General features: G+C 34.2%; 1 protein-coding gene and 1 long non-coding RNA gene across 3 annotated transcripts; both read left to right on the top strand.

The window, feature by feature from the left end:
• Positions 1-2,090: 2,090 nt before the first annotated feature.
• MYL1 (myosin light chain 1) lies at positions 2,091-22,524 on the top strand. 2 transcript variants are annotated; one of them, XM_081262115.1, is made up of 7 exons: positions 2,091-2,362; positions 13,353-13,380; positions 17,213-17,356; positions 19,712-19,885; positions 20,299-20,376; positions 21,680-21,722; positions 22,287-22,524. In XM_081262115.1, exons 1-6 carry the CDS (start codon positions 2,243-2,245, stop codon positions 21,706-21,708), a joined length of 573 nt encoding a protein of 190 aa, XP_081118241.1. In that variant the 5' UTR covers positions 2,091-2,242; the 3' UTR covers positions 21,709-21,722; positions 22,287-22,524. The 2 variants fall into 2 exon arrangements, with proteins under 2 accessions (XP_081118241.1, XP_081118242.1); XM_081262116.1 differs by lacking the exons at positions 2,091-2,362; positions 13,353-13,380 and adding exons at positions 12,172-12,303; positions 13,076-13,100.
• On the top strand, positions 2,369-9,998 carry LOC308631143. Its single transcript, XR_014018116.1, has 2 exons — positions 2,369-5,161; positions 5,251-9,998. It is a non-coding gene; the product is annotated as an uncharacterized lncRNA (long non-coding RNA).
• Positions 22,525-26,495: the final 3,971 nt, after the last annotated feature.

Raw genomic sequence — 26,495 nt, 5'->3', positions numbered from 1 at the left:
TTTTTGCTCAGAAGACATAAAGCTCTTTTACTTGTCAACCCTATTCTATATCTTAGGAGATTTCTGCATAGGAATCAAAGTATTATTATAGGATGTGAATTAAAGCAAGAACATATCTGTGGCTCAGTGATTGCAGAAAATTTCAATCTATCCTTTGAAAATTCAAAGGAAAATAAAGTGGTGGACAAATTTCTGCTATGTATAAAAATAATGTTCCTATTATAAGCATAGCATTATTTTAACTATACTCTAATTACTTAAATATGAGATAGTATTCTTAGGTAAAACAACATATTCAGATTCTCATAAGTGTCCTGTATATAGGAAAAGACTATAAACTACTAACTTAAGGTGATGGGTGAGTCTAGTGCAGATCAACAAGAGGGAGGGAACTAATCAAAAAGCTTTTCCTTAAGCCAGGTACGAAAAGCACCACATGATCTCACTCATACATGGAATATAAAGTTGGTCTCTTGTTGAAACTGAGAGTAGAGAGATGGCAGAGGCTGGGAAGAGAATCAGGGAGAGAGGGATGTGTACTAAGCTGCAGGCAGATGTGGGTAAGAAGTTCTAGAGCACTCCTGCTAACTAGATGTGTGCCCTACAACCCATAAAGCTAGAAGAATGGATTCTGAATGCGTTCACCATGAGGAACTGATGAAGTTGGAGGACACAGATGTGTTTCACCTGATTGCCAAATGTATATACATGTATTGAAACAGCACATGGTATTCCATTGATAGGCACATAAAAATGTACGAGTTAAAAATAAATTTAATTTAGAATGTTACACCAAAATCTTCCCTGAACATATGTGAATTAAATAATTCATTATATTAGTCCACCACATAAGGAAAAGAGTGATGAACTATGGGTTAGTTGTAATTTAGGTGGATTATTACTAATATAAGCATCTTAATCTCTCTTGGTTATAATATACAGAAAGAGTAAGCTTCTCTGAGTTGAAGAAATCTTTTACACCAGACCAACAGAAAGTAGATGATGAATCTATATCTTTAAACACAACTATATTTAAAAATTAGAATATATAGTATGTATAGTTATATATGAGTATATGCATGTGTATGTGTATACATATCTGTACACTTATACATAATTTGTAAATTTGCACTTTTAAATTCATGAAATAATTGCTCTAATTAATAACTTGTTTATACTAATTAATTAAATAGCTCACTAATTTAAAAAAGTGAGGGTGGTACTACACAATCAATAGCTTAGAACTAATTATAACCCTCTCTCTGGCAGAATTTGCCACTTAAAAAGTTATAAAAGATCCATTTTATCTGTCTCCCCAATAGGGATAAAATATTTAGATGACAGATAAATCATTAAATGTTATATGCCATTTAGAAAGTAAAATGGATAAGTGTCTACTTTGAAAGCTACATGCTATTAGAAAACTTGTCTTTTAAGAAAGCAAATCTTGCTGAAATTTTTATCTCACTTGATATTTTTCATTAAATTCTAACATGAAAATTAAATTATAGGAAATAGTTTTGAGTTATTTTTCTTTAGCATAGAGTTTATTATGATTAGAGAGTCAGGGTTTGTGCTCCCTAGAAGGGAAAACACTTTAAGATTTGAAGAGCTTTCCTTATACGTAGGCTTTTTATTTTTAAACCCGGTCACCTCTTTGCTGACCAGCAATTTCTTGCAACTTATGGCCAGGAGGGAGGAGCATGAGAAAAGGAGCTGGGTGAAAGTTGGTGTCACTCCCTGCCAAAATTCCAAGTTGAAATTGAATCCTTCAGTGAAGTTTCCTGGGCATGGGAAGAAAAAAAAAGAAAAAGATTTACAACTTCAACAGAACTGTAATTCTACCAAGAAAAACTATGTCAATCTACTTTGCTGTCACCAAAGGATCTGAAGCTGGCTTTGTCAGACTTCTTTCTTCTTTATATATGGAGGTGAAAAAAAAAAATAGCAAGAGGAGTTTAAAAAAATTGATGAAGCCCTGACCCTTTAGATTCCATTTATAGTCTGAGCTGAATGCCATCCCCCTTGACTAGAGAACTGTCCAATCCAGCCGCATGTGTCAAGGTTCTGTTAGGCACTAAGTGAAATATATATGCATGCCCTTATACCGTTTAACACTCTGGGTCCACCTTCAAGACTCTGGGCTGTGGATCAAGCGAACCACCACTCCTCTTCCAAGTATCATTTTGACAGGTTCTTTTGGAGGAGCTCCTTCTTTTTTTAACCCATCCTTTTAAACAAAATGGCACCAAAGAAGGACGTGAAGAAACCTGCTGCGGCTGCTGCCCCTGCCCCTGCCCCGGCACCTGCGCCGGCCCCAGCCAAACCCAAAGAAGAAAAAATCGATCTCTCCGCCATTAAGGTAACTAAAAGGGTGAATTGTTTGGTCACTGAAACATCTTTCATCAGTAGGGAACTCCAGGAACTTGCAAAGAGGTATATTTTTCATGGAGAGGAATGGTATTATTCAGTGAAATGGTAGCATTTGGAAGAAGAGAATCCTGCTTTTGAAAAAGAAATAAACAGTAGCATAAAATTTTATCATATGTGGAAACTATGCCTGCTCTATTTTTTTGCTCTCTGGCTTCCATTTTCCCCTAAATTATCAAAATACAATGAAAAGTATGTAAGTGTAAAGGTGTTGCATTTACGAATATTTAAACCAGCATTTTTTTAATAAAACCTCTGTGAAAACTGGATTCTTTAGATTAAAACTACATCAAAAAGAAAGTTTTAGCCTCTGCTTGTTTCCAGAAGTTTAAAGACAGCTGATGACCCAGTTGTCCGGGATGTATTTACTTGACAGCTGCTTATTTCATCTGAGAAAGAAGATTTTTTGCAATTCAAGTCAATTCCCCTTTAAGCTTTGCTTAATAAAATTTGCTACAACACTAAATGAGATCTCAGTGCAGAAAATTATGCACTCAAGTGTTTCAGTGACTATAACTGTCATCTTGTTTATTTATATACAGTATTTAATTCAGAATTTGTGAGTTGCTTCTAAATGAAACTAACCAAAATTATTACAAAACACGTTGGTTGTACAGCTTTTAGTGTATGTCTTTTGAGTTTTTGCATACTGATCTTGAACTAAGGAGAATGTGATTGATTTTTGTGTCAACACTTTGCTGTGATCAAAGTTCTCAACTGCCAAAAGATGACCTGCTTTTGGAAAAATGATGGAATGGATGTGCCTGTTACTACTCCATGACGTGCACCTTCCCCCTTTTCATTGGGCTCTCATTGGTCCAACTGACACTTTGAAAATGCTCATATAGGCAACTCAGCCTTATATGGAAAACTAATGAGTGAAAGTTCCTGTGAGGTAATCTTTTCATGGAAGCCAAAAGTTCTGTATGTAATAAATCTGAATTTTACTAACGTAATATTTATTACTTGCAGCTATAATGCTGGCCTACAAATAAACACTTAATTGCCTGCTTTATTATAATAAGATTTTCAAAACATCCCTGAATTAGATCACCCTTGGATACATGTGATAAATAGATATAATTTTAGAGCATTCTTATTAAATATAATATTTTATATTTCAAAGTAATAAAGTATTACAAATATTTAATCTGTAGTTTTTAGGTATATTAAGTCATATTTGGAAAAAGATGATCATAGATCTAATACTGATTAAGAACTATTCTTAATGAATATCCATTTAGGAGGAGAAATTCATGCCAGATCTTCTAATAAGTGTTTTTCTACCTTGAGGACTACATGCATACAGTTCATTAAAAGGAAACCAAATTTTTCATTTATAGCAATCTTAGTTAATATATCATTATAGATGCACTCTGACTTCATAATACAATGAGTGTGATTATAGCCATTACAATAATTCTGATTGTTCGTAGTCTTTAACTCTCCACTCCATAGTAATATTAGAGTGTCAAAACTATTCTTCTTTATATTTATTGTGATTTATAAGACTATTATCTCTTTGCATCTGGGATTGTAAACTTCTGGAAAGGAAAAAATGTGTCTTCTTAAGAAGAAAATAAAGTATTCCACTAATGAAAACAGGTATTAATTTTCCTCCTTGAGGAACTATGTCAAAATAAGTAAATTGCATAAAGACTGCATTTGGAAGGTGAGAGATCTCCAAGAAAAGACAAAACATCACTTTTGCAACACAGAAATTAAGCCAATTATTTGTTTTAGTCAACAGAGCAGTGACTGTTCGGAGTCCTGAAAATTGTTTTGTCCTTCCATCTATATTTGAATTAATCCTAGCACGAGCTAGTACAACCAGGCAGAAGAAGGAGACACTCAGGAGAGTCCCTGTGAGAGCATGGTGTGCTCCCTCATCATTATTTCATTGCAGAACAAGAGATATCATGGGTTCTGATAAGGGACACAAATTTTTAAAGAGCAGTTAAATGAATCTTGAAAAAGCAGGAAGACATGACCTTTCATCTTTCATTCTGGGGGCCTTTTCCTAATGCAAAGAAGAAAAGCAGAAAGAGGTAATTTAAATGCCCAACAACTTACATTCATCAGTATAAAATCAGTGCACATTTGGAGGTGTCCTGTAAGAGCCAAAGAATGTGGCATAAGTTGAGAATTTTAAAAAATTAAGTGTCATACCATTGGTTATACCATTTAGAAACTATATTAAAACATTTCATGTTATGATGCTTTTAATTAATTAATGATGTTCCTTGATATATTATCTTACATAAATTATAAACTTTTTTCAATCAGAGAAAATAAACTTTAAAGAGATTAAGAGCTGTTATATGCATTGATTAACTGTCTGAAATTTGATAAAGAAAAAAACTTAATTGCACTATAAAACTTTCTTCCATAAATCATGTAAGATTAGAAATCCAAGTGTCCTTTGGACTTTGAGTAATTCTGAAGTTTACCTATCTTTATGTAGTATATAGCAATAGTAAAATTTAATTCCTCAATATTATTCCCAGCTAAGACCAATTTCCCATCTTAAAATACACAACATTCAATGACCACATTTGACTCCTAAACTTTGAATAATCTTGGATATTATTAGCTAGCTTTATCAGTTTCTTAAATGTGCTTTCCACTCTTATTTCCTGGTTTGTTGATTATTTGTTTGGAATGTGACCTACAACCTTTGAAATTCTCTGACGGAATGTTTACCTGACATTCTGTCCCCATGGATTTTTCTGTGAGTACCCTTTTCAAAAACAAATTTCTGCTGATATTTTAATATTAAAGTTACTGTCTTTAGTGTTTCTAATCATTCTTTGCCTTCAGAGAACTGAGACTTAAACCACAACACCCAGACAAAAAGAACACTGCCTGACAAAACCACACCCTAGGAATTAAAACCCACCATCAGTTTGGTTATGGGTGCAAACACAGGAATGAAAATAGTTGCAACCAAGTGAAATAATGGAGGTAAATAAGTGACAAAATAAATACATCCTACATTTCAAAAGATCATCAATATCTATCTGGATGTTTTGCATGATGCATGCATTAGCAGGTATGTCAGAATTGCTGCAAGGTGGGGACTTTGAGCCATGTGTCTCATTGTGCTGCTTAAATTTTCATTGTCATTGTACTCATCACTCAATCAGGTCATCCCTGACTAGACACTGCAGGCGATGTTACAAAAAGAGGTAAGGTACAGAATGCATTGACAGAAGCTCTCCTGAATAACAAATCTCAAAGAAAATTGATCCCAGGCTTGGAAGACTTACACTCTAAAATTAATGGATAAGGTGGATATCTACTGTTCCCAATACATATCCCTATATGTATTCAGTGGAGGCAGATAGTTATGTATGTATGGTGACTTGTTTGGGCCCAGGTATGAAAATGTGTTGTGTTCATTCATAATGATTTTTTTCTCATTTCTAACAAGGCTAATATGAACCTAATCCCATTAGAAGAATTCCTGGGGATGTTGAACAAAGATACGCTTCATGAAAGACTAAAAAGTATACAGCTATTTGCATTAATAACAACAAATCCTCATTGTGAATTTATTCTATGCCATATTATTTAACCCTCACAACATTAAACTGGAATGTTTTTGTCCTCACTTTCCAAGTTAAGAAACTCAGAGTACACAATGCCTATGATCAAATGACTAGTTAATGATGAACCTAGGATTTAACTTAGCACATCAAAACCAGAGTTAACTGTGTTAACTGTATCCTAAGCTACCTCTAGTTTCTAAAGAGTTAGTTGCTGTTTCAAGATGCTATAAAAGAGCCTGTTTTGTTGCTGTTGTTTTGTTTTGTTTTATGTTGCTCTTGAATGAAGTAAAGCTGTTCTTGTGTTGCCCTGCACAGTCCTGTGTAGCCAGAAGAGGGGGTGATGACAGACCCCACATCCCAGCAAGTTCAGTTTTTCTTTATCCTGCACCTGTTGCTGACAACTTGGGTGTTCTCTTTTATAGAACAAGGCTGAAATCTTAGGAACTTAGAAGTGCTCCTACTCACTTTTTCTCAGCTTCCTATAAAATGTTGTAAACAGAAATGGATATTTTAAACATACTGTTAAATGTAATGAAACATTGAATTTTAAGATATTTTGTTTTTACTTAATTAAACACACCCCCATATCAAACATGATCTTCAAGTTTTGCCATCAGGTTAATATTCTAAGAAGAGTATGAAATCTCAATTTTGATTACAAATAAATAACATAATTTAAACCAGAAATCCCAATCTACATTGTTTGTGGTAATATGCAATGCCACATATATAACATAGATTGATCTTTAACTAGTTTGAGAAAAAGAACTAGGAAAAAAACACATACAATTTCTAATTAGGAAAAAAATGAGGGAAAACATTAAGTTGTTTCTAAGCTTGCTTTATATAATTTAAGTTTGTTTACTTTGGCCGTTCAATAGAAAAATGAATTTCTAATATAATTTTGATGTGCATGAATTTTAATATTCACCCATTTGCAGTATAATTATAACCTTAGGAGCAAATAAAAAATGATTTAAGTCTATCACTAGGTATCAGTATCACATTTCATCTTTCCTATATCTCGACTATAAATGAAGGAAACAGGCAGAACAGAGTAAGACAATATTAAAGGGCATTTTGTAGCTCTCCACAATAACATTTTTAATTATAGAGAACTGAATAATGTCTCTGCAGAGCAAAATGCAGTTTGCAAAGGAAGAGATATGTTCACCTACAAATAGTGAATAACAGTTTTAAGATAAAGTAATCTTTGCAAGACAAGGAGACCACAAAGTGACAGTGCCAAATTTAGCTCTTGACATTTCAGTGCTGCAAATGAACCCCCTGGCAAGTTGTCTTTAGTAGTCATTCCATAATTACGCAGTATTAAGCACCATCTGACTCATGGAAATTGTGGAAAGGATTATATTTAGTCTGCTGATACTACACTTTCTTCTGTTTCTCTTTAGACCGAAATACTTTTTGTATGAAAATAGGATATTCTACAGTTTGTTTCTACATCAACTCTTACAGGTTGTTTTTTACCCCTAAAACAGAATTTGGAGGGTCAAAAATTGCAGTATAAAAGTAACAATAGCTTCAGTTGCACTAGTTAAATTGTGTAGATGATAAATCCTGGTCAGAGAAGAAAAGTTTGACCTAAAGGCAAAACCACATCCAATCAACTTCCTTCGGTTGTAGGGAGTGAGTTGCTTTTTACCTTTCAAGGTGCCCAGTGGCATGCTGTATCCTGTTTACAAAAATCTAGCTGACTTGAACATAGTACCTGGAAATTATATTTAGCTTAACTTTATCTGTTTTAAAAGAACATTATCTATTGAATTTTTAGGCACCCTTCTCTTTTTCATGGGAAAAAAAAGTGAATTGAGGTAGATTATACTGACAAAAGAATAGAAAATTTGTAATATTATAGATGCATATTGATATTATGTATTGAAGAAAATCATGCAAATTGATATTATATATTTAAGAAAAATAACACAGAGAAGTGTAGATATATAACCAAAACATAATTTGTCTGTTATGAGAGCCAGAAAAATTCTCAGACTAGTTCTCTTTTCAACCCATCAAAAGACTTGAGGTCTTTAGAATATATTATTAGTGCTAATAATAATATATCACTGTTGTCACAAAAGGAGCTTTCATTCTAGACAAGGAGGAGAAAGCAGATACTTACCAATTTCTTAAAACACACCAAGAAAGAATTTTTCTGATGTTCACATTTTAATAATAAAAAGGTGAAGGAACAAAAACAGAATTTGAATTTTTAAGACATTGCATGCAAACAAAATATACAACAGGGGGAAAGTGCAACTTGCAAGTAATCTTTAATTTCCTTACCAATTTTTAGCCATGAGAAAGATGAAGAGAAAACTAAAAGGTGGCTTGGATGCATTTTTAAGTCTTTACAAAGATTCACCCATGTTTCTGTTCTTATAGGTCTGAATTGTGTTATTTTAACAAGTCAGCCTTTGCTCTTAGGTGACAGAATTCAGTTGACCGGTTTAAGTCTGCAGAGCACAGAATTATGCATTCTGTCTCAATTCAGACTAATTTATACAGTCTAACTACCTGACTCTCCTGTACTAGAGAACCTGGACTGGTAATATAATTGCATCACTCTTAATTTCCCCTCTTTCTACTATATTTCTAGTAACCAGCCTACATATATCCATTGTTGAAATTTTTTTTTAAAAAAAAGGAAAACATTTTTTCCTTTGACTTAAGTGTGTTATTCTGAAGCATAGAATTCCAAGAGTTACAAAATATTACTTCCATAGACCTTCTATGGTGGGTTCTAGAAATCCTGTAAAATTGGGTTAAATTTTTTCTAAGGGGGTATATGTATCCAGGTCTTTGGTCCCTCTGCCAGGCATTAAGTCAGAGAATGTGCAGCAATGTTCTCTTGACTGAAAACTGGCTCTCGTTAGTCAGCTTCTCAATCTTACCTGTCATCAGTCTCCATTATCCACCAAAGGGACAATGATGTTCTTTGAAGATTCTCGTCCCAGCTCCTTCCTAAGGAATTTTCTCCTAGTATGCAACATCATATACTACTAGAAAAGATGTAATTATCTTTAATTATAGCTCTTCTTCTTTTACTGTAATAAAATTTAACATATATCAATTCCAGAGACTGTTTAACTGAATATTAATATTTTCCTTATAAAGCAATTTCATTCATATATATATGAGACTACAGTATCTTAAATCAGTTAACCAAATCTCATGATTACTAGTAGAAATATGATTTCCAAAGTAGAAAATAATCTGTAAATTTTGGAATAAAAATTATGTTTGGTGGCAGTGTCTCAGACTACTACTTACTTAAACCCAACCACAAATGTTAGTACATGAGTCATAAAAATGTGCAATGCAGCCTTGTACTAACTGTAAGAAAAATACATAGGCTAGGAATTTGAAGAGAGAGAGAGACTTTAAGAAAAATTGAGTGTTGGCGAATTAAAAGTCTGGCTCATAAAAATTTTTATAAAATCTAAGGGAAAGTATTGGATATATAAAAGGTACATATATCAATAATTTGAGATAAACTAAGTGCCAGCAGTTCTAGGTGCTAGAGAGGCAGCACTGAAGGAAAACATTTCTAATTTCTTTACAATGTAAGCTTTTTAAAAGAACAGATAAATGTCTCTGTCCCCAAGGAACCGAATACTCCAGAGAAGGAACTTGAGTTTAAAGGAAGAGCTTACTAGACTTATGCTCTAATGACTTTAATTTAATGAAAATCTATTGAGCATTTAACAGAACAAACTATCCTGAGGAGTAGTGAAGAACAAAACCTAGGAACAAGGCAAGGGCAATATGGCAGGGGCAGAGGGGGCAGGACACACAGGTTCACACCAGGAGAAAATGGCTTTGGAGAGGAGGAGGTTTTATTAGGGCTTTGAAGAATGTCTAATTTCCAAGAGAGAGAGAGAGAGAGAGAGAGAGAGAGAAGAAAGCAAGCCAGACAGAAAAGATTGAAAGCCAATCTCTAAAGCAAACAGTAATGTTATAGCAAACGGAGGCCCAAATCAGCTGACTTTGTGGATTCATGCTGTGCCTTTGTTCAAAGGGCTAATTACATCACTATTACAACACCCAGGAAATGATGCAGGCCATGCTTTGTAGGTCATAAAAGTGTACCAGAGACTAAATTGCATTTCCTGATTATTTTATGAGCACAATATCTAGGTCTTCTAACTTTGAAAACACAGTTTATTCTCTAGCCTAAGCTATAGGGTAGGCTTCCCTATTGTCAAATGGTGTGCTCAAATGTACATTTTGATTCTTAGTAGGTTCAAAAAAACTGAAGCTCTTTTTCTCTGTGACAAAGATATGGGGAAAAACTAGGGAGAAATAATTTGATACCTGCCTATCACTTTGCAGCTTCTATTTTAATAATAACAAATCTTTACATAATATCCAGTGGTTAGAGATGGTTTATTCATAACATAAGTACAATTTTTATATTGATTTTCTAATTTACCCAAAAGATTTTATATATACTAATCATATTTTTATATATATATATATATATATATATATATATAAGGACACATTTTTCTCCATGAAAAAAAGAACAAAATAGGAAAATGATCATTATGACTAGTACGTCAACTTTTATGTTTAATTTTGTAGTATTTATAGTTATTAGCACTACTAAAAATATATGCTACTTCTCACTAGTAATCTTAGAGCAATTCAAATTTATGACCCATTTACATGTTACAAAACTAAAAAAGGCACAAAGGTAACATACTCTACATATCAAAAATCATGAAATTCTAAGTTACACAATTACTAAAGATTATAAATTTCAACCTTTGACCTCTTCCATTTTCCCTTTGTGATTCAAAGCATTTTGAATCCTTTTATTAAACTTTCATTTCTCAAAAGCCTTTCAAAATGTCAATTTGTTTACCTAATAACTTAAAAACGATATTTTAGATCTTCATTTTGGGATTCAAATCTCAAGATCCTGAGATAACTTGTAAACTTTGGGCCAAAAGTGGTACATAATTAAATGTTGATTTCTTCTAGAATGGTTTGTGGGTTAGCTTCAGATTTGTATCTTTCTGGCAGGAGAGACTTATGAGCATCCTTTAAAATAGTTGCAAGAAGCAATACTGGAGTTACAGTTCATCTCCAACATTCTTTATGCCCATGAGCTGCTTTAAATAAGTAGGAAAAATGACCAACGTTTTCTCTGAACTTCAGTGGGCATCCATCCTAACACTGATCTTTTCAAGTACCACTTTTCCCAATACCCTTCCAGAAGGGAGTTTCCCACTATTTTCAGATAGTCTGGCATAAAAACCCTTGCTGGCCAAGTCCTTAGACAGCTCTAAAACGTTCAAGTACAATTTTGCACTCCACAAGTTTTGCCTTGGGTTCTTTCTTTCTCAGTCTGGAGACCCGTCTATAAAGTTTCAAGGCAGAAACAGAATCAGCATGATCTAGTAAAAACTTATGCTAAATTTTAAACATAGAATAATAATACGCATAGAATAAGAAGAAGGATACAAAAATGGACTATCTGAAGTGCTTCCTGACTAGAAGCACTTCAGAAATTGAAAAAAAAAATATGACAAATCATCCAGTTTAGAGACTACTGAAGTGGAAGGAAAATCCCCAAAACCTAAAGTCAGAAGACTAATGGAGAAAATAGAGATGAAAACTATTCTTTGCTTAGATTAATTCTCTTGGAATACTACTTGCAAAAGAGTGGTGTTTAATTGAGGATTTTGAGAACTGACAGATTGCCACTTAAATGCATTCTCAGAAACACAGAGCATGTGGCCTTTTCATGTCCTCTGAACTTTACCATAAGGGACAGAGCTTCAGAGGATGTTCTTTCTATAGCAGTTGTCATTTGAAACCCCGACCAGTCCCATCCAAGAAGTTTCATTAGCACCAAAGCTTGTTGACTAGAAGTTCACAAAGTCCATAATTCACCAAGAGAAGGGGTCAGCCTGAGCCATTAGAGAAGTTCCGAGCTTTTCTGCCACTAAGCAGAGAAGTTTCTTAAAGGAAGACATTGCCCACAAATGTCCAGGAGCTAAAGACCATAAAAGTACTGACAGGCTTCCATCTCACCAAGGCTGTCCACTCCTAGGTTCTGGTTTCCTAAAAATAGTCCTCAGGGTACAGTTCCCTCTTCCCTTTGCCCTAAGAAAGCTAAAGAACTCTCCAATGGGAGGGGCAACTTCTCTCTGAAACTCGATGCTAGCAGTGAGGTCAGTTTGCCCAGAAATAAAGGGAAGCCTCAGAGAAGGAGGCCCCATTCAGGGATTGGAGCGGCCCTCAACTCACTCTTCAGGCTTGACCCGTTCTGCAGCCCAGCAGCTCCATCATGGTGCGTCCTATAAGAGAACTACTTGTCCTTCATAGGAGGATAGCAATAGTGATGAGAAGCTTATTGAGGAAAGAGGCAGACAGGAGGAAGGGAATTGAGGAGAGAAAAGAGCCAGAACAAATCTTGAGACTCTACTTTGGGGTACTTTGGGATACTCTGGGAGGTATGTTGAAGATAGAAGAGATTAATTAGAACTAATATGCAAACTGGAAAAATGCATCTTACTTCCCAAAGCAGTAGTACTTCATGCTTCACCAGCTTTTACTATATCACATAAGGTTTAGGATATTTAAATTTAGGGGGGATACTGAAACTATAGCAAGATAGTATGACCTAAGATACACCCCAGTTATACTGATAGCTAGAATCAAGTAAACTACTTCCAGTGCTTTCAGTATTGTATACTAATATAAAAATGTACTGGTGCAACTGCAGAAAGATTTAAGGTGGTGTTTTAAATGCAGCTAATCATTTTTTAATATAATGCATATTTATTAATCAGGCATATCTTTATCATAGGGTTTTGCATTATTTTAGGAAGTATCTGATTGAACATTTATTAATTGTTTCCTTATTTAAGATACAGAGAAATTTTCCCTAATTATCTTTTGCAATAGATTTTTGTATTCCTAGATTTAAAAGTACCCTAAGGCAACCTTCTTATGCTATGACACCTACATGGCTTCCTAAGTCTCAGAGCAGAGAGCAATCCTTCTGTCAATGCATTTGAGAGTACTAGTTGTTCCTTTCTTTCTCTCTCTCACCACTGCAGTCCTTCAGCGCTGACCAGATTGCGGGTAAGTGATTTGAGAGTCTCTGTTGCAGATGTGGGCAGAGCACTGTCTAGTTTCTGGACTATCAGTTAACACCAAGGCATGCTACTTTGTGGTTGAACCTGTTGGTGTCCAAGCTATGCCTGAACTCGGAAAAGTAGGCTGACTTTTGAAGCTTACTTTGAAGATTATTCAGGGAATGAGCTGGATACACTTAAAAATCAGGACATTTTTGTTTGGTTAAAATATTCTTTGTGATTAATTTCTTTCTGACAGATCGAGTTCTCTAAGGAACAGCAGGATGGTAAGTTTAAAAGCTCTAGTTGTTAATATGTGCACACTCATAAAGATGGTATGTAAGAAAACCAGCTCCCTTGGGTTGAGCTAAGCTCTTCCTAATTATTCACACTGGTGTTGCCACTCTAAATATAAATTGCTCTCAGTCACTCTAAATATAAATTCATTCAACCTGAAGCCTTTGCTTATAATCAGTAATCAAAGATTTAAGCAAATAAAAGGTAAACCCCACAATAATGAGTCCTTATAGGCACTGATTTCTAAATAAAACTAACTTGATACAAGAAGTAATAGATGTGTATACTTACAAAAAGATGTCGATTTGGGAGAATAATTTGCTAATCAAACCTCTAAAGAGAAATTTGATGAGTGTGAATTGTTCAATATGGAAAATAAAGTTAATTATAAAACTGCCCAATTACAAAATCTACACAATAGTGAGCTGTAGTACAAAAGTGAATTCAGAGACAAAAAAAAAAGGAAGGAGTAATTTATCATAGAATTGTGGAAGGAATATTAGACACCTCCTGCTCCAGTTCTTCTTTAGAGGTACAGGACAGACACCCAGAGAAGTGATAAGTCTTGCTAAAGGACCCAAAGAATTAGTGATGGGATTAAAAATTTGGTTTGACTTCAAACTAATTAGAAATTTCTTTTATAAAAATGACCAATGGGGAGACCCCAAACTCTTGAGATTCAAGAGAATCCAAATAGTTTCTTTTGCACTTCAATATCTTCCCTTTCGGTCTTTGAAATCAACAGATCCCCCAAGATCTAATTTTGTTCATTAGGAATTTTATGAAGAAATGTTTATAAAGTGAAATTGTCACCAAATTTGAATGAACTGGACAAAAAAAATTCATAGAAATGAGGGGGCAAAAGAGTTTAGTTACATAATGTTATACAGATTAGAATATTGGTCAATTTAAGTATGTGTATATTATATATATTATGACATAGAAGATATAGACATGGGTGATTAATAAGAATGTGTTTAATTTATTCTGTGCCTAAAGGATCTTACATTTTTCAGTCCTTTTCAGTCATGTTCTATGTCTATAAGTCAATTAAGAATAAAAAGGGTATTTGCTGTTATACAGACTCACTGGCATCTACAGCATGGCTGGTGATCTCATGTAGATAGATTGGATTATAACTTAAGATCACTTAAAATGATATTGTGAAGAACTGTTTTATATATTGAAAATAGTTTTCTACAAATTGTTTACTATAATTTGTTTTATTTTAATTAACTTTTAACTAGTGATGCTGCTACCACATCCCAGTTCTCTCACATTCCTAACATGCAGTGTCACTAGGACTACCAAACAATGTAAGACCAAGAAGCGAAAGATTTCAAATTTTTTCAGGTCAAAAGGACTTCCTGTTAAGCACAAAACCTATGACTCCACAAGTTAAATAAGTTTTAGACACAGAAGTTGGGTAAACATTGGTGTAGTAGATTGTGGTTTTGTGTGTGTGTGTGTGTGTGTGTGTTTTGTATGTGTGTGTATGTGTGTGTGTGTATGTGTGAAAAACAAATGTAAGCTGTTTAAACAGAAATCCTATACTCTCAGAAATGAATGAAGAATAGTTTATTTCCTTGTTTAATGATTAAATATTTTTGTTCATGCTTCTCTAATTAAATTGAAAGAAAGAAATTAGGATTGAAGAAAAAAACTAGAAAATTATAGCATGCTAAAGGTCTACGTCCTATGCTGTTCCATAAAGTAGCCACTAGCCCATGTGGCTATTTACACATTAATTAATGAAAAAGTAATACATTTTTAAATCCATTTACTCAATTGCACTAGTCACATTTAAGTGCTCAAGAGCCACAGCTAGTAGTTACCATAATGGGCAAATAGAGAACAATTCTATCATTACCAGAAAGTTCTACAACAGTGCTATTCTTGATCAGAGGTCATAAATTTTTTTGTTGATGGACCAAATGTAAATGCATTAGGCTTTCCTGGTGTTATAGTCTAAAAACAACTCCATTCTATCACCAAGGTATGAAAACAACTACAAACAGAGAGAAATGGAGATGGCCATATTCCAATCACACTTTCATTGAACAAGCAAGAAGCCCCTGGGAAGTAGTTTGCCAATCCATGTTCAAGAGAATAACTAAGCCTTGCATTAAAAACCTGGGGTAGAAAGAACAGAATTTTTCTGACCTCTGTCTTTAAACCACCAAAAGGGTTAATGTCAGAGTGATTTCATTACAACTCATAAAATTCTATTTCTACATCAGCATCTGACCAAGGTAATTGTGAGCTCTCTGTCCCTAAAGCCTGGAGCCAATAACAAGAATAGTTTCATTTCACGTGTCCCTTGAAACATGAAAAATAATATTTAACTAATGACTCCATAGGGCCTGCAGCATGTTTTTTTTTTAAATCCATTATAGTCAAATGCATAGGATTTTAGCAAAGAGTGATAACATGAACTGTAACTAGTCATGAATACAGTGTCTGATACAATCTTAGATTAGGGGTAGAGAGAGAGAGTAAAAAGGATATTTGGCTGTGTAATCTATCTAGATAGCATCTTTTAACCTAAGACCACTGATAGCTAAAAAGAGTGCTTTCAGCCCTATAGTTCACTCACAAATGGTTTTCTGAGTGTTACTGACATTAACTCCAATCAGTCACCATTAGTAGGTCTGGGTTTCCCAGAAATTTTGATTTAAGTTTAGAATTTTCAGGTAAAATGACTTACTGTCCCCTATGTTCTTAGTATTGCACCTTCCTGTCTTTTCATTATGTATTTTTCAAATTCTTTATCATTGTAAATTTTAAAGACAAGACCAGTTCTATCAAAAGAAAATGACAAAATACAGGGAGAATAATAAATAAGTGACTGTGATAAGAATAGCACTTTAAAATACATACTTAATACACACATAAATGCATACAAGCAAACTGGGGAAATGTGAATAAAATCACTGGGGTCTATCAATGTGAATATCCTGGTTACAGTAATATTCTATGATTTTGCAAAGTGTTACGATTGGGGAAAACCAGCTATACAAGGAATTTCCCTGAATTATTTCTTGCAACTGCATGTGAACCAATTATTTCCATAAATTTTAATAAAGAGTGTGTACTTGAATTCAAAAGCTGGTATAGCAGCATGCTGTCATATGTATTATCTGAAAAACAGAGTGAAGTGTAAAGAGAATATTATAACATTCGATCCAAAAAATATTTCTCCTTCTGAATTAATTATGCTAGGAGCCTGCTAGCATCAAACATTGAAATGGTTAGACATTGTAGAATTTACAGGCCTACCTCATGTTTCTAAATTTGTCCTGAAAAATGAAGTTATTTCTGAAGAAAACTGTCGAGAGAACAACCTAAGAAATTTGTACCTTGAGAGAAGCCTTTTCTATATAATCTGAGAAGTATGGGTTAATAACATATAACACAATCCTGATCAAAAATTTGTTTTCTTGAAATGTATTAATCTTGCTAATTTTATGAAGGACTAGATAAAGATTACTAGGATTTATCAAGGCCTCAGAATCTCTTAGCCCAGTCCCAGACAAGGAAATATGAGTAAATATGACTATGATGTCTGATTTCCATATCTAATTAGCAATAACATATGACTAGAATTTAGAAATGCTGCTTTAAAAGAATTCCAAAAAGAAATGTCAAAAAGGTTTGCCAATGATTGTTTGAGGTAGGAAAACAGAGTTTGACAATGACAACTTAAGTGGTTGGCAAACTTGTAAAACAGAAGAGTTTAAGTAAATCCTTGAAGGACTCAGGGTTAATTAATAGGTTTGAGAAAGAAAAATAAAAAACCCTAATGTTCCTTGTTTTTTGCAGAATTCAAGGAGGCATTTCTCCTGTTTGACAAAACAGGTGATAGCAAGATCACCTTAAGCCAGGTTGGTGATGTCCTTCGGGCACTGGGCACAAATCCCACCAATGCAGAGGTCAAGAAGGTTCTGGGGAACCCCAGCAATGAAGGTAACCACATCAGTTCTTCCAAGATCTATGGAAGTGTAGCTAAAGCATGAATGCATAAGTGTGAGACTGAGAAATAAATAATAGTTTCCATATAATAGGGCTCAGTTTACTCCTGATGGTAGCATATGCCTGTTAGCCATCTAGAATCTTATCTTTTTCCCTTGCAGAATAAGTTAACCTTCATTTGAGAACCTGCAAGCATGATAAAATGCTGTGCTTATGAAAACAAATAATGTCTGATGCTAAGAACATCATTCTTATTATCATATCTAATGTTCATAATCTCAGAGCTAATGAAACAAATAACATCCAAATTTGCACATTATTTTAAACTTCAAACCTTCAAAGGAAAAAGTGCATTTTGACAAAGATGTTAAATACAGTTAAAATACAATGCACTTTGTATACGATTCTGGGTAAGTTACAATGGCATACTTCTAGAGAAAATCTAATATTTGATAAAAACTGTGGAAATAAAGTTGCAATGTTTTGAAGATATTTAAAAAATACCTATTGACCTTGCCCTGTGCTCTGACCATTACACTGCTTCTGTGCCTGTCTCAAAAGAAATTCAGCTTTCTTAATTAAGCATAGATAGATAGACATCTTAACAAGGGCATTTTCTATTTCCAATAATTTTTTTAAAAGCTTTAAAAATCTCAAGTCAAACTCTGCATTCAGTCTCCCAAGGTAAATCCTGGAACAAAAATCAGAGAAATACACAAACAGCAAACTTGCAGAAAACATTCATTTGATACAGAAATCCAATCATTAGTCTGGAACAAGGAAATTGTTTTTAACCTCAATGGTTCACAGCAAAGAATGACAGTCTATTGGAAAATACGACTCTAAACAAAAAAAAAAAAAAAAACAGGATACAAAACATTAAGTTTCCTCAAGTAGATAGTTGGGCTGTTGATCTTTGCCATTAGTTAAAAAAAACAAGAGGGTTAGGCAAATAATCTTATATTTCTCCTTGGTAACTAAAAATGTTTTAGAAATGTTCCTTCATTTTAAAAAGGAGGGTAAGAACCTTTCTTTCAAGAAAACTTGCTTCTAAATTGCTCTGCTTTAGAATTGTTTCTCAGACTTCATTTTCTTTAGAATAAGTTTCTAGTTTAATCATGCAGAAAGCAGATGAGTATGAAATAAGTGGGAAAGCAATAGTCTAACCCTTATTTTCAAATGTCACTGTCTGACTTGCCAACATCCATCTTTAATGGAATTATTGAACAAATGCTCATTTATTCAGCACTCAAATTTAATCTTTCTAATATTGTCCAGTGTATTTGCCTTCTACAAGAGAAGAACTGGGGAATTTTTATTTTGCAAGTATATAATTTTATCCATTTGCATACATCTGGATAGTCTATTTTATACTTTTACTGGGAATGATATCTACCTTGTCCGAGACACTAAAGAAAGTTCTCCCATCTCTAGACCTCTAAATTGCAGAGAAGTCATGAGATCACAGAGTATTTGACACACACCCTTTCCTCATAAGCTTCTTTTTTAAATTACTTAAAATTTAAAGAAAGCAAAGGCCCTGCCAAAGCTCAGGACATAGGCAGAATATGTAGTAAAGTACAGTTAATTTTTACTATATTTATATGGGAATATGTTTGTGGCATCCCAGTATAATTTTTTATTGCTTCCCTAGTATTTATGGAAAATATTAAATTATCAATAGTAATAAAATAGTAGGTAGCATTTCTTAAGCACTCAATTTGTCCCAAGATTTTTCTTGTTATTGTTGGTTTGTTTTATTTTTTTTGGTTGTTTTTTTTTTTTTTTTTTTTTTTTTTTGGTGCCAGGGATTAAACCCTCCTAATCACTGACCCACATCCTCATTCCTTTTTAGTTTTCCTTTTGAAACAGGGTCTCATTAAGCTGTTTAGGACCTCACTAAGTTGTTGAAGGTGGCTTTGAACTTGTGATCCTCCTGCCTCAGCCTCCTGAGCCACTGGTATTATAGGCATGACATGCATCTCCATGCCTGGCATGTCCCAAGTATTTCAATGAGCTTTACATGCATTATCTATTTAATTCCCACAATAACACTCTGAGGTATTTCTGTTTTACACATGAAAAATCGACACACATATAGGTTAAGAAAGTTGCCCAGTGTCACACAGTAGTACAGGAACAAATGGGACTAAAGTTTGGCACTGGAACTCCAGAACACATGATTTGCCTTTTGCCATATTTTTGTCATTTTGGTAATTCACCATCTGAAGTTTAAGCTGTGTTAAGATTTTTTTTAGATCATCTGGAATGAACTTTCAGCTTTCATTTGTGATTCAGAGATGGTATTTTATGGTGGCTACAAACTGTCCAAACTGTAATTTCTTTCAGAGATGAATGCCAAGAAAATTGAGTTTGAACAATTTCTACCCATGATGCAAGCTATTTCCAACAACAAGGACCAGGGAACCTATGAAGATTTTGTTGAGGGTCTGCGTGTCTTTGACAAGGAAGGCAATGGCACAGTCATGGGGGCTGAACTCCGCCATGTACTAGCCACCCTGGGTAAGCATTTATTCCAGTGGACTTAACAGCACAGAATGTACAGGAAAGAACACAGAAGAACCATGTAATTACAAAAATAGGCATGGAGAAAGTCTACAAAGAAAACATGAAAAACGAATACTCAAAAGTCAATCACTATTTCAATTGGCTTCTGCGACAGGGAGGCCAATGAATAAGTAAAGGAAAACATTGTAGTTCTTATAGGATGTGGTTTGGATGACAAGGGATAATGTGCATTTAAGTCATTTGAAAACAATGTATTGACATCCTACTGAGTGTGAGGGAAATTGGAATAGTTTTTGTCTTCCAAGAGTTCAATCATAGCACATCATTTATGGTAGATTTGAAAATATCCTGGTAGACTTGAAAATATCCTGTTGCCTCATTTCTTTAAAAGGGGTTTTGTTTCATAGGTGAAAAGATGAAAGAGGAAGAAGTAGAAGCCCTGATGGCAGGTCAAGAAGACTCCAATGGCTGCATCAACTATGAAGGTATAATCAGTGTGCACTGGTGATTTAAAATTTTTTTTTTATTGATTGTTCAAAACATTACAGAGCTCATGATATATCATCTTTCATACATTAGACTCAGTTGGGTTTTGAACTCCCATTTTTACCCCAAATACAGATTGCAGAATCACAACTGTTACATACTCACATTATTACATAATGGCATATTAGTGACTGTTGTATTCTGCTACCTTTCCTATCCCCTACTATCCCCCCTCCCCTCCCCTCCCCTCCCATCTTCCCTCTCTACCTCCTCTGCACTGGTGATTTTAGTCCCTCTTAACTGGTTGGGTTGCTGATAGACTCCTTTTGAATTATTTAAAATAAACTGCTTTCCTCTTCCTTCTTTATTAATACCCATATGTTACTTATTATCAATCAACCACATAATTCCAAAAAGATAGTCTATGAAGAGATAAATGTGAGATTTATTCCAATATATTTTAGCAATCCTATGCACTGTTTTATAGTTTTGAATGTGTTTTAATGTGTATTTCCTTGCTAGAGCTTCACAACATCCCTGTGAAATAGACAGGTTTTGCATCAAAATCATATGTAATAGTATATTAAAATTAGGGAGATTTTCAAGTCCTTTACTAATACCAAGCAATTATAAAAATGAGGAAACTGAGGACCAAAGAGCTTTAGTGATGCTCAAATCATTAATGGCAGGGCTAGTAATAAAGCTTAATTCTCCTTGTCCAGTGTTCTTGCTTACATAAAAGTCATCCTCTAGTAGAGAATTATTTATTTCCTGCTAACATTTACAGCAACTTCACCCAAACAGTATAAAAAAGCATGTACCAGAGAAACTAAAGATGCAAAATAAAGTTGCATAATGTGATTTGCAAATTTAAAATTTCTCAATAAAACCAAAAATTTGTCTATTCCCAAAGAGGACTAAGTTAATTTCAATAAACCTACGTTGAGAGTTTTAAAAACTTACCAAGTCCCACAACTTAGAGAAAGCAAGAAAATAAAAGGAAAAGCACAGGGGGTGGGGGAAGAGGAATTAGAAGAGGAAGGGAAGGGGAGGGAAGGAAAGGGGAGAAGGAAAGTACCAAGCCAGACAGATCTTCACTGGCGATCTTGATTAAACTTCACTTTTTTCCTGTAAACAATTTTTCCACATTTGGTTATTACTATAAACACATTACATAGAGGAATCATTCAATTGTATGATTTAGACAAGTGGATGTCGTGTAGAAAATAAAGTTAATCTAAACTTCTCTTTCATTAAAGTTGACTGTTTTCTAACTTTGAACTACCCCTGTTCCCCCGACAGCTTTTGTCAAGCACATCATGTCTATCTAAACGGAGCTCTCAAGGTATATGTCTGTTCCTTTGTAATATATACAGCTTTCTCAATACTGTATTTATTTTAATTAACAGCTTCACTTTATATGCTGTAGATGTAATTAGTATTGGTTTCTAATTAAGAGTTGTCTTCATAAGCCTGAAAACTTTAAATACTTGAGATGGGTTATTTAGAAATAAAACATACTTGTATGAGTGTCCAAGCAAAATTTATGATGTTTTTGCTTCCATCCATAAACCCCCTTAACTACACTTATGATTAAGCAGTGGAGACTCAACTAACTAAAGACTAGTTAATTAATTTTATTGGAACCCCAACACTAATGAAATCATGAGCCTACATCCTTTGAATAACTAAATTAGCTTGAACAATTACTGATCTAAAGCATTGTGTTTTAACAGTCCAAATTCAAGGACTTGCAACCAAGTTCTTACAACAAGGAAGTGGCTTACCCTATAAGCACTGGTTTATTTTGTGCTTTTTTCCTCTTTTGCATGTCACATTATTTCCTCCTGAGTTTTCTTTCTGAAAATATGGGATCAACATCTAACTTGCTTTCCCTTTTCCTTTACAGAACAAGCATTGTTTAGGAAGACTGGATCGAGTCCACTTTTAGTAACATCCATGACTAACTGTCCAGATCTGTTTACCATCATTCAGAGAAACAAAAGCAATCTGGTTCACTCTAGACTGAAGGACTTTCTGAATTTTTATACACCTTAAGTTTTTCTCTGAAATATATTCATACCACACAAACCAAATGTCTGTTGCTCTAGACAACAAAAATAAAATATTGGCAATCTCATATCAAAGCAATACTCTTTATTATCTACAATGGGTCAACAGGCATCCTTAAAATATCATATCAATAAACAATTTCGGTCAGTCTGAAATATCCAAGTCACATTGTTTTTATTTTCTTGCTTTGTGAAAATAATTTTTGAAACCTCAGATCTTTCATTAAATGTACAGAATGTTGATGAATTATAAATTTACTAAAGAATCATTATAGTCTACAGAGCATTTGCAACTTGAATAACACAGATAATTATACATTACCAAAAAAGTGAAATAAAGAACTGAAAAACTTCAGATAGGATCAGAGATGTTTTAATGTAAACTATACATGCAATTTAAGGTGAAAGCAAAATGATTTCAGATTTATATAAATTGTGATTATGGCTTCATCTATTTAGTTTCTTGTAACAATCTAGCTACTAGAAAACTAGCAAGCCTTTGGTCTTTCTCCCAGACTGTCTTAAAAGAAAAATTCAAAGTGACCTTTCAGTTGTTAATGTTTAAAAAAAAAAATCCTCTCTGGGGATGGGATTATTGCCCAAGCTAAGAACTCAAGATCCAAGATCCTGTTTATTAATAGTCTCTCTCTTTCTCCTACTATGATCTCCCTACTTTACATGCCCAGGTTCCCAAATCTCAATTCAGTCTTAGTAATATAAAAACATAGTAAGACTAATTGGAAAAGTTTATATAATAAACTTACTTTATCATCTCAGAACGCTATCCCATATCACTTTTTCTTCAGAACAGATTCTGAAAGGTAGTATTTGACTAATCAGACAGAGATGAGTGATAAATTATTCCCCCTACCTCTCTTAAAAGATACTTGTAATCTTTTGCAAGTATTATGTATTTTTGGAAGGTGAAACAACATTTTCTGACATTGAGAGTTTCAGGTCAAAAGCTCCTTCCCTCTAGCAAAAGTCCCTTGGATTCTAGTAGATAATACTTCAAATTTAGCCTGTGTTTTCATGACCAAGATGATGTTGGGACATTAAAATCACTCTTTTGTCACTGTGGCCTCATGACTTTCAAGACCAAATTCACTTAAGACTAGGGCTTGAAAATGTTTCCTCAGCACCATCCAATAGATCCTTCTGTGAAAATGGAAATCTATACCTGTATTGTCTTATGTGGTCACCACTAACCATGGGTGGCTACAGAACACTTAAAATGTGGCTCATGCAACTGAGGAATTAAATAATTAATTGTACTTTACTTTAACGTATTTAATTTTGAATCTAAATAGTCACATGTGGTTCATGACTGCCGTGACAGACAGAAAGTTCTCAATATATACTTAAGTCTTATACCAGACAATTATATTTTTTTTCAAATTACAAAGATCATAATATAGAGGAAACTAATACAAATAATCTATTCATAAAAGACTAATTTTTGTTTTAGGATATGTGGCTCAATGTCCAATCTTCTTCACTTCCTCATAATTTTTCAATTAGAAAAGTATGACGTCTACAAGGTATGAAATTGTTAGTCTCAAGCTTCACATATAATTCTTCTCCCTCAAGGCCTTATAAAACTGCTTTAACCCCCAGTGGGATAACATGCTGTACAGTCATGGGACCTAACCTTATTAAATTACCATGTGTGAAATGCCCAGAACTCAAGTAGCAGCAGGTGCAAAGTAAAGTAGCAGGCAGAAGAGTGGCAGCAATTTTTAACATCCACACCAGCTGGCAAAAATGACAGGTGCCTAATTCCTCAGTCTTTAAAAATAACTTTCAAAAAGCCTACACTGCATAAGCAAATATTTTCAAGTTTGCTTTTAACAATCTTCAAGTGACTTTTCTGACAAAATGTAATATTTATAGATCCTTTTTTTGCCTTAGTTATATTCGATACTTAAAAACCACACAGGAACTTAATTTATTCTCTTTTATGGATGAAATAAGTGATTATTATTAAGATGAGATTATAGTAAGGTTTTTTTGTGTACTTCTCAGCAGTATTTCTCAAGAAACATTGCATAGAAAAGAACTCTTAATGTGTCTAACTCTATTTAGTTGTGGGTTTTTTTTTTTTTTTTTTTGTCCATAATGACAAAGATAACTTGGAACTTAATAGAACAAAAAAGACTATCTTCTTTTATATCCTAAGTTTAGAGAAAATGGTGAGTTCATAAATGTATTCAGCAAACCAAGTCTATAATCTGAAAGAAGAGATTAAACAGCAAGTCTGAAATGCAGACTAGAGAACTCCACTCCCTGGAATTATCAAGATATCTGAAGCTAAGGAAAAGCACAATGAAGAAATAATTCAGGCAATCATCTCAATTTTACAGTTTGATGAGTGAGCACCAAACTAAAATGTCAATGCATAGGAAAGATGATAGGGCCTAAGAATCTGCTGGGAGTCTTTCCAGAAATTTTATACAGGGATAGACTTTTCTTTAAATAATCATTATTGTTTGGTAGGAACAAGCACTGGTTATCTCTCTTCTTGGACTTCTTCTACCAACTAAGTGATTGATCAGAACTACTCTGCCTCCACCATAGCCGTGCAAAACCAAGAAGCTGTATGCCTCTTAGATCAGGGAAAATGTGGCCCATGCCCTGAATCTCACACTCTAAAGGGCCCCACTCTATCCCTTCTCCATCAACACACCCCTAGAACCAAGGAGTCTAACAAGAAATAGAGCTTGCTGCTCTGGAGCTCATGTCCCACTCCTAGTTTACTCTGAATACCTGGGTCCTGGATGGTTCCCGCCCTGATGGTTCCAGGTTCTTTTCTAGGATCTGGGTGGGAGTCTTCCTAGGTCCATCTTCCTAAGAGAAGACCTCTATTTGTGTTTGCAACCCTAAAACCAAGAGGTGGCCAATGAAACAGAAGAATGGGAGCATTCCCTGAAGAGCAGGTGCTTTGGAGTCAGGTTTAGGTTTGAATCTTACTGCTGCCACAACTTGTGTTTTGTTCACGCTAAGGTTGGTATTATCAGAAGTCCCTTGCAATGCAGGATGCAGCTAGAGGTGGGGATTAGCAGAGAGGCTCCAAATTCTGGGCAGATCACCAAAGAGTCCAAAAATCCTATCCTGGCCTTCTAAGTTATTATAAAGCTATATTTGCCAAAGGAAGACCCCAGACAATATATTATTTACAATGTGTGAGTTTGATCCATGACTAAATAGTTAAGTTTATGATAATTGGACCTCTATTTATGCCCTTGCTCCAGGCACATAGACATGAAGGCGGATCATTTGAAAAGGGATAAAGCTCAAACTTTTCAGGGACAAGGCTTAAAATTGCCCCAAGTACTCCTAGTTAATTTGATCTTTTAAAAAATAATAGCAAATTCTTGGTCAGTCTTCATTCCAGTGGTAGAAAAGAGTTTTATTAGTATGAAAAGAAAAAAAAAAAAGTTTGTTCTTTCCTATTGACCTCTTCTAAAACTATAAAGGAGAAAAGCAACTCACCTCATCATATTCTTTGTAAAATATAAGTACATTGCATTTAGCATAGTAGGCAGTGATCAAAACATTTGATAGTACAATAAAAATACAAATTTAATGTCATACATGAAAATATATTTGGAGGGTTTTTTTTTACTTTTCAAAAAATACATTATAGTCTCCACCATATGTATGGAAGTATATTTTGTGGTAATTATTTTATGACAACTGGTGAAGTTCAATCTGAACTATAATTCAACAAAAATGTCCCAATAGCAAACATATACTTAACTTCTATTTGTTCTTCCCCTTCATCTATTAGACTTTCATCAGAGGAATGGAAGCATTCCCTGAAGAGCAGGTGCTTTGGAGTCAGGCTTAGTGTGAATCTTACTGCTGCCACTTCTGAGCTATGCACCACCATGGAGAATTTACTTGACCTTTTCAAGTTCATCTTCTATAACATAGTGTGCAAAAAGGTTGTTTTGTGAATTCAAATAAATTAAGAATGTGAATTATTAGGCATGTGGCAAAAACTCAAATACTTTTCTTCTTGGTTCCTTTGATACTTCCTCTGG

The sequence above is a fragment of the Spermophilus citellus genome, assembly GCF_964194105.1.
Source record: "Spermophilus citellus genome assembly, chromosome: 11".
In the NCBI taxonomy this organism is placed as follows: Eukaryota; Metazoa; Chordata; class Mammalia; order Rodentia; family Sciuridae; genus Spermophilus; species Spermophilus citellus.
The sequence above is the reverse complement of the archived record's forward strand: the minus strand, read 5'-3'. Positions and strand labels throughout refer to the sequence as shown.

Excerpts from the sequence above, each read along its gene's own strand:
- MYL1 (XM_081262115.1), top strand. The coding sequence starts at position 2,243 with ATGGCACCAAAGAAGGACGTGAAGAAACCTGCTGCGGCTGCTGCCCCT. Across the intron at positions 17,357-19,711 it reads GGGGAACCCCAGCAATGAAG|AGATGAATGCCAAGAAAATT; the intron begins GTAACCACATCA and ends AATTTCTTTCAG. Across the intron at positions 19,886-20,298 it reads CCATGTACTAGCCACCCTGG|GTGAAAAGATGAAAGAGGAA; the intron begins GTAAGCATTTAT and ends TTTGTTTCATAG.